Below are 8,610 nucleotides of genomic sequence, written 5' to 3' on the forward strand. Positions count from 1 at the left end.
TTTATTATTAAGTAAAAAATTCAATATGATTAATTGAGACGCTATTAATATTAATAACTATTTACTATTATAAATTACTATATTTGATGTCTACCTATTATAACTTATAGGCAATCTACACATACCTAGAGCTCAGCCTTGTTTATTTAATAGAAATTTTATTTAACCTTTTACGATTAAATTTTGCCAATTACATATATTATTTTCCGCTTAAACCAAAAAGAATTATTAACTGAGGGGCTTTTATATTTTTATTTTTTATTTTGGAATAAATTGATATAATCAAGATCATAAAATCAATAAACATTTATACATAAATTTACTCTCTCTTTTTTTCCCTGAAATCCTCTTTGATAATTCTTAGATTTTAGCTTCATGTGGCTTCAAAACTAGGCTTGAATGATTAAAGTTCAGCTTATGATAAATAAGGTTCATCGCAAAAACTTTTAATGTATTAATTTTGTCGGACAACAAAGACAGCGACGATGATTACGTAGGCAACAGCAACAATTAACATAACTAATACTAATAACAAAAGCTAGCTAGTTAGGCATATCAATTGTATTGGTGAATAAATGCCCACAGAAAAACCAAACAACATTGATTTACATATGTTCGTTTGTCCATTTGATCCCCTTCGAGGCTAATCATTGGGGGCTGATCCACCAAAAAAATTTTCTTCATTATTTTTTGGGCAAAAAGAAAAAGGGTGAAATTCTCCATTAATAATAATTTAACATGAATTTGAGCTTACTGGTAGGTTGGTGTCCTTACATGATAAAGACAAGGGTAGCCGCTTCATGCACGATCCCACATAAATAGTAAGGGACCATTACCAAAAAGAGCCAAGGCAGGGTCCTGTATATGTGTTTTTTCCGTAGTTATTAGTTAATATATGGGACCTAGGATATATTCAATAGTTTTATTTATATATATGCGGTTGGTATTTTTCATATATAATCTACTATTTGTCTTCCATGTCTAATATATATATATATATATATATATATAAACTAATCGATATTCACGCAGTAATTTTTTTAAAATTTTTGTAAATAATCAGCACGGATGCACAGGAATTAATATCAATAAGAAAAAAAGCTATATAAAAAAATTATATATTTTACTTATTAGATATAATAAAAAATACAAATATACGTCAAAGTCAAAGAAGTGAAAATTATTATGGCAAACCAATGCTTGCCTTGTTCTTATAGAAATGCGAATAGCATATATATTAAGAGATATTAATAATTTGATATATCTATTTGCGTATGTAAATTGCCAGATATCGCATGGTTAGACCATTAGAATGTAGGGAAAAATACAATGAGTACAAAGATGATATATGAAATGAACTTTAATTTCTTTTATTATATATAGGATATTTAGCACAATGAATTTGTAAAAAATCACATGGGTTCTTTCAGTTATTGAGAAGAATTTTAGTTTTTTTTAATTTCTTTAATTATATATTATACATACAAGTAATATGGGCAAATATATCCAAAGTTCGTTGAATTCAACACAATTAACATTTAGTAAAGGTTCATCTAGCTAAATTGGAAGGTGAATTCATGTGGAGTTGAGAGTTCGAAATTAGATCTATTGCACAACCACTGTCTCACTCCCCATCTTTTATATATCACAATTGATGAGCCCGCCCATTTCTGGCATACCACGAAATACTTTTATTTAAAAAATTGAAAATCTAAACAAAAAAAAATATATTATTTGAGATTTAACAAATTCAAAATAGACTATGCATAATCATGGATAGTTGAATAATTCAAAATATATGCTAGATAATCACATTTCATTAGAAAATATTTATTTAAAAATCAAGGAATTAAAATTTATTAAATAATTTAAAATATACTTCAAACTAATAATTTGAGATCTATTAATTATTTACAAATAATTCATGTTGGTCACTTTTTTTTTTGTTGTAACACTTGCATGAATTGAATTATTTAACTAAAATCAAAATCTAAGAGAACTTTCAGGTCATTAAATTATAGAATAGTAATATGCATCACAAAGTATGATTTGTTTTATTTATTCATTAAAAAATTTAAAAATAAGTGAGGAGAATTTTATACCTATTAATCAATAATCTCATTTACACTTATAAAATTATTATTTTTTGTTAAAGTAAAAATATTTACTTTCAATTTTAAACGTACTTTCTGACGGTGAGATTGGTCACAATTTGTTTGTGGTATTTCCTATTTGCAATGAAGTGATAAACCCATTTTACATTAAAATATGGCTAATTGAACTTTTCAGTAATCTTGCAAGTTTCATAAACAAAAAAATATTATAAAAATAATTTACACATGATCAAATTTCTCAGGAAATATTTATCAAAAGTTTTGAAAAGTTTATAATTAGTAAATAATATTATAAAATTTAAAAAAAAACGATTTTGGATATTTAAGAGAAACTAAAAAATTCAGAAATGAATTTAGATAGAAAATTTGCACACGTTTACAATATTTAAATGTAATTTGAAATGACAAATATTTTTAAATAAAATTCCATAAAATCATCCGGGAATTTTTTGCCATCAAACGGGCCCACCAAGTCTGCATATATATATATATATATATTGCGAGTCTACAAAATCAAATTTACATTGAAGCATGATCTTTAAAATGTAATTGTTTCATGTAATACGTTGATGGTCTGATCAAAATTAAACATCGTTTAGTTGCACAGTTTAAGGAAAGTTAAAGAGAATATTGCCATCCGAGGAACATAAATTAGTAACTATGGACAATATTGGTGCATGATCAACAATAGTCCATTTTAGTTGTACGGATTGCTCTATATTATATGTACACAATATTTTAAAATTTCATCTATTCATGATAAACAATTATTTATTTATAGCCTTGTATATGTATATATATATATATATTTCCCCCCCATATGCACATCATCTGATTTGTCTTTTTGTCCCCCCATCAAGGGAGGCTTTGATGCATCTTACTTCTTAGTAATTTCATTTAGCTCCTGCCTTGTCCAGGTTGTACGATATTTTACTGAATCATGGTTTTCATCCAATCAACAATGTTAAAACTTAATCATTTATTGGTACGTGTAAATAAAAATATTAACAGGCATCGCCGCATGGGCAGGGGAAACGTTGATAGTGGTTGGTTCAAACGTGGGACAAAATCGAGGCAACGGCTACTGAATCTCCGCATTATTTGTTATCAAACTCGATGGACATTCAACGATCAACTGACAAGATATTCTTTTTTTTAGGATGAACATGAACACAAGACAAGGCATTAATTATTTAATCTCGAAACCAAAAAAAAAAACCCAAAAAAAATAGATAGAACATCCGAGCACAGAGCAGAAACTGTCTTTAATCTTTTTGCAGATCAATGTCCCCAGAAATTGTCTAATATTTTTCATGCAAATCAATGTTTTTGTGCTATATTTTTTTTTTTCGATTATAAGAACTCATAAGCCTTGTAAGGATAGAAATGAAGGAGTTAAACCCGGAAACCGTCCAACCTCATTGTTTCGCTGGCAACTAAACACGAGGGTTTCGCTTGTTGAAGGACTTAACCCAACACCTTAAGGCACGGGTTGAAGATAGCCATGCACCACCTGTGTCCGGGAGAAAATATCAATTTAAATTGAATGAATTCAAAACAAATGTTCTAAATGGATCGGGAATATAATCCTCCCATTTTCATCCATTAAATAATTTTGAAGTGTTTGAAAGGTCTGTTTTAAATTTTCAAGTTGCAAAGTTACTAAAACTTGATTATGAGTTATTAAATCGTAAAACGAATAACGATTCACAATTTGAAGGATTGTTCCTAAATGACCAATCCAACTCCTTCATTTCTTTTTCTTTTTTAGCATAAAGGAAAAGTAATTCATCTTCTTAAGCTACAACATAGCAAATGGATGAAAGGAGAAAGGAAAAAAGCAGCATCATGAAAGTTATTGCCCCATCCATGATTTTGGCCAACTGTAAACTTATAGCAGCATTTTTCTGATGTAAAAGACAACATAATTGCAGAATAAAAGGAAATTACATCATCATGTTTTAAGGTAAAAAAAAAAAGAAAAAGAAAAAAAAGAAAGACAAACTAAGCCACTCTCAAGATGAGATTATATATATATATATAGATATATCCCTTCCCTGAACCTATAGACAGATATTACATTACATTACATTACACAAACAGAAAGAAAAGCATTAACTTCCACTAAGCAGAGCCCAGCAAGCTCCAACCCTTCTCTTTTGTCACTTCTGACTAATATGCCTTAAAATGGAAGTGGAACACCTTGTTTAACCATCGAATCACCTTACAATGGGCTAATTTGAGTGATCACGATCGGGCTCCGGACCAGATGCTTCCCATCCGACCATGAGAGAGACCCAAATGCCGCTCCCGAGTCGTCCAGCAGGAGACTCTTGGTGTCCGCCTTTATCGTCACCATGAAGGTCTGCTTCTTCACAGCCTCTGAGAAGACAAGTGTGGTGGGCTTCACGACCAACGAGACCCCCTTCGGCACGGATTCAATCTTGACTTGATAGACTGCTTTGGGCTCGCCCACGTTCGTCACAGTCCGGGTGAAGCTCTTGCTCTGGACCCCTGTTCTCGTGCTCGAGAACAGGGCTGCGACGGATGGGTAGTTCAGGTTCTCGGGCAAGGGCTTCTTTGCTCTTGGACAGTTGACAGGCGATCGAGTGATCACCTGAATGATCTTGTTTGAGTACCCGATCCCGCACAAGAAGTTCATGTAGTCATCGGAGGTGATATCATAGATGAGTCCTGGGTCCATTGCTCGGTCGAGATTGACATGCCCAGCACCGAAATCATACGGGGTGGCAGGCTTCCCTGTGGACTCATCAGTCATGGGCTTAAGAGTGTTGTCCAGTAAATTTGCAGTCGTCATCATAGCCGATCTGATAGCTGCAGGGCTCCAGTCGGGATGGGCCGACTTGAGCAGAGCAGCAGCCCCACCAACGTGCGGACAAGCCATTGAAGTACCGGACAGGATGTTGAACTCAGTCTTCCTTGTGTCTGAGTCCAGACCAGTGGGTCCTATGGCATCGGTCCAAGCAGCTAATATGTTAACCCCGGGAGCAATCAAGTCAGGCTTGAGTATCTCCGGGTTCAGACCGTTGGGTCCACGGCCTGAGAAAGAGGCCACAACTGGTGCAGGCTTGATCCCGATCTGAGTCCCACGGAATTGAATAGTGGCAGTTGGATTAGAGGTCGACGAGACGTAGGCCTTCACAGAATCGCCCTCATTGGCACCGACAGCAGCAGTCGGGATCATATGAGCATCGCCAACTAATCCCTCACCGTTCGATATCCCATTTGCCAGAATCATACCAACCCCGCCAGCCTTCAGTACTACCAATCCTTTTGCGACTCTGGCACTGCTCCCTCGATCACAAATCACAATCTTTCCTTTCACATGGTTCGCGTCAAGAGAGTTTTCCATACAAAGAGATGATGTTAAAATCCCCGATTTCCCAGGATAAACAAGCGGATACATTTTCCCGCTCAATGGCGGACCTGAGTAGAGCGACACACCTGAAAGCTTAACTCCATTTCCGAGGATCACATCTGCAGGGAAGTTCCGGTCAATTGTGCCAGCCCCGACAGTAGTGAGCCACGGGGCGATATTCGTCACCGTCATACCATTTGGCCCATCATTCCCGGCAGAGGAGGACACAAAAATCCCATGGGAGACCGCTCCATAAGAGCCGATTGCAATCGGGTCAAGGTAGTACGGGGAAGAGATGCCATCCCCACCACCGATTGAGATCGAGATTACGTCCACTCCATCATTGACAGCAGCATCGAATGCTGCTAGGATATCAGAATCGAAGCAACCCGAATTCTTCCAACAGACCTTGTAAGATGCTATCCTCGCCTTTGGGGCGACACCTTTCGCGATTCCCGGGGCATAGCCCGCCATGGAAGCTCGGAAAGAGTACCGACCAGCGGCAGTCGACGCAGTGTGGGTCCCATGGCCATCTGCATCTCTCGGAGACCTTCACGGCCGGAAAGAATCAACCATCAATTGAATTCGAAAGTATTCTCAACAAGGTTCTAACCGACTACCCATTTCGAGTTTAGTTCAGATCTAAGATTTCATAACAACATTGAGAATTTAAATTAAAGAACATGGGGATGATCGAAAATATCCGACTTGTAGCATTACCTGAACTCGACAGTTTCATTGATGCCGCCGCCCATCCCGGGCCCAGCTCCGCGACCCGCGGCGTCATTCCCCTTCACGAAGAACCTCGCGCCGACGAGCTTCCGGTTACAGTTGTGGGCCCCGAACTTCTCCCCGGTCTCGCAGGCCCCCTTCCACCGCTTCGGCACCGGGCCGAGGTTGACGTCCGAGAAGCTCCTCCTCTCCGGCCAGACCCCGGTGTCGAGGACCCCGATGATGACGTCCGACCCGTAGTCAGAGTCCGACCAGAGACCCTGCTGGTTCCGGAGGCCGAGGAACTGCGGGGAGCGGGTGGTGTGGAGGTAGCGGCGGCGGTCCTCGAGGACAGCGAGGACGGAGGGGTGGCCCCGGAGGGAGTCGAGCTGGGAGGGGCTGAGGGAGGCGGAGAAGCCGTGGAAGACGGTGTCGTAGGTGTGGAGGATCCGGGCCGCCGCCGCGTCGGGGCTGGACTCGTCGGCGGAGAGGAGAGAGGCGAACCAGTGCTGGTGGGTGGGGAAGACGGAGGGCTTGGACTGTGAGTCCACTCGGACTATGTACGTCTTCAGGGTCGAATCGGCGGAGGTTGCAGAGGAGAAGAAGCCGAAGAAGAAGGAGGAGGAGAAGAAGAAGAGGAGAAGAGGGGACGACGGAGAGGAAGCCATGGGAGAGTGGGAGAGTGAGAGTGAGGAGTTGCTCTGGGGACAGACACGGAGACTCATGATATAGAGAGATGGAAAGGGAATTATTGTCCCTCTCTTTCTTTAATTTTTTTTTGTTTAATTTCTAATTAGTTTTTATTTATATTATTTATAATTAGATTCCAAATAAATCAAACGTTCTCATGGCTCCTCTGCAATTGAAATATGGTCCAGTCGTAAGTATTTCTTCAATAACATTTACTTGTTCTCGATAATGAGTTTGTTCATGGATAAATATATAACTGGTGTCCATGAATATACTCACAACTGTTTAGCTGTAACGAATTTTTAATTATTGAAAGATTATCATAAAAATTGAAAGGTGTACTCTTTCGTGCTTTTAATTTTTTATTGATGAGTATGTTTTTGGATTGATTATTCTTTTTATGTGTTTGAATTAGAAACTCGTTAATTTATTATTATTATTTTTAACGATATGGATTTTTAGCGTTCGCCGGTCTAACTTCCGAGATCCATGAACCCCTTGCTACTTATGGGACGGGTAAACTGTATGTTAAGGCTAGACGGATGGTTTCAAGGGGTTTGGGATTGGATAAATACTTATACTCAGACCAAATCTCTTAAGGTTCTAGTTTGATTAAATGAATAAGTTATATTCTTTTATTGGAAAATTAATCTAAATATAATTTGTGGGGGAGAATATGGATATAATTTTGTCGTCTAGAAGGGCTGGCGAGTGATCACTATATCTGTGGGACCTCAACCAAAATCTCACTTTTTTTAAATATAAATGTTTAATATACTTGTGGACATCTTTCTTTTCTTTTTTGTTCAAAAGAACTTGACCGTTGATATTAATTTCACATGAATGAATAAGCCTTGAAGAAAATAAAAAAAAAAGCTTCATGAAAGCCTTTTATTCCATATGTTCCATCTTTTTTCTTTTTTAACAATTTCATGAAACTCATATATGTGCACGAATTAGATGAGCAAAGGAAAGTGGAAGACTTGTGGATCAATTTGTCTTCCAACTTTAAATTGTCTATATCAGCGATTCGACGAATGTGTATAAATTTATTTGGACGAGTTTTAATTTATCATTTATGTATATTTATTATCCATTTATAGTTATCAAGGTACCAGCTTCAAGTAATCGTAGATGCATTTTTGTCAATTGGTTTACATATTCATTTTTTGAAGCATCTTATAACACAAGCTTGAGTATTCCATTTTTGACGTTAAGATTAGTTGATTTGCTTCTTTACGTGATCATATGCGTCGAAGAAGTTAATTCTAATGTCGTATGTCCAGTATATGATAGGAGGAACGGCACGAACATATACCGTTCTAAATAGTTTTTATAAATACAATTCTTGTAGATTCTTTTGTAATGAATAAGAAATAAATGTGTGTAAAAAGTCGTACTAATAAAAATCAATTTCAATGTTTTATGATTTTAAATCAATTATGATTGTCACTGCACTAAATTACATTTTTTTGAAATTAGTTCAAATTGGATGTGCACCTGCAAAATGTCAAAAATATGAAAATATTTTGAGATAAAATGCGTATCGGCCAAGAAGAAAAAGATAAGGAGGTGTTGAGCTCTATAGGTTCAGTAGAATTCTATATGTTTCTTTCAAGAAAGTCAATCAAATGTTTATATTCTGCTTGTACATGGAAAGAGATATATGCAATAATTGTGTTGATATTTCCTTTTCTGCTATACCTAATTGTGATG

At 36.8% G+C, this 8,610-nt stretch overlaps 1 protein-coding gene across 1 annotated transcript; it reads right to left on the reverse strand.

The window, feature by feature from the left end:
* Window positions 1–3,987: 3,987 nt before the first annotated feature.
* Window positions 3,988–6,944, reverse strand: LOC116195808 (subtilisin-like protease SBT1.6). Its single transcript, XM_031525168.1, has 2 exons — window positions 6,214–6,944; window positions 3,988–6,043 (listed from the first exon to the last, which is right to left on the reverse strand). The coding sequence occupies exons 1-2, from the start codon at window positions 6,927–6,929 to the stop codon at window positions 4,339–4,341; spliced, it is 2,421 nt and encodes an 806-aa protein (XP_031381028.1). The 5' UTR covers window positions 6,930–6,944; the 3' UTR covers window positions 3,988–4,338.
* Between the last annotated feature and the right edge of the window lie 1,666 nt (window positions 6,945–8,610).

This window comes from Punica granatum, chromosome 2, assembly GCF_007655135.1.
Source record: "Punica granatum isolate Tunisia-2019 chromosome 2, ASM765513v2, whole genome shotgun sequence".
NCBI lineage: Eukaryota > Viridiplantae > Streptophyta > Magnoliopsida > Myrtales > Lythraceae > Punica > Punica granatum.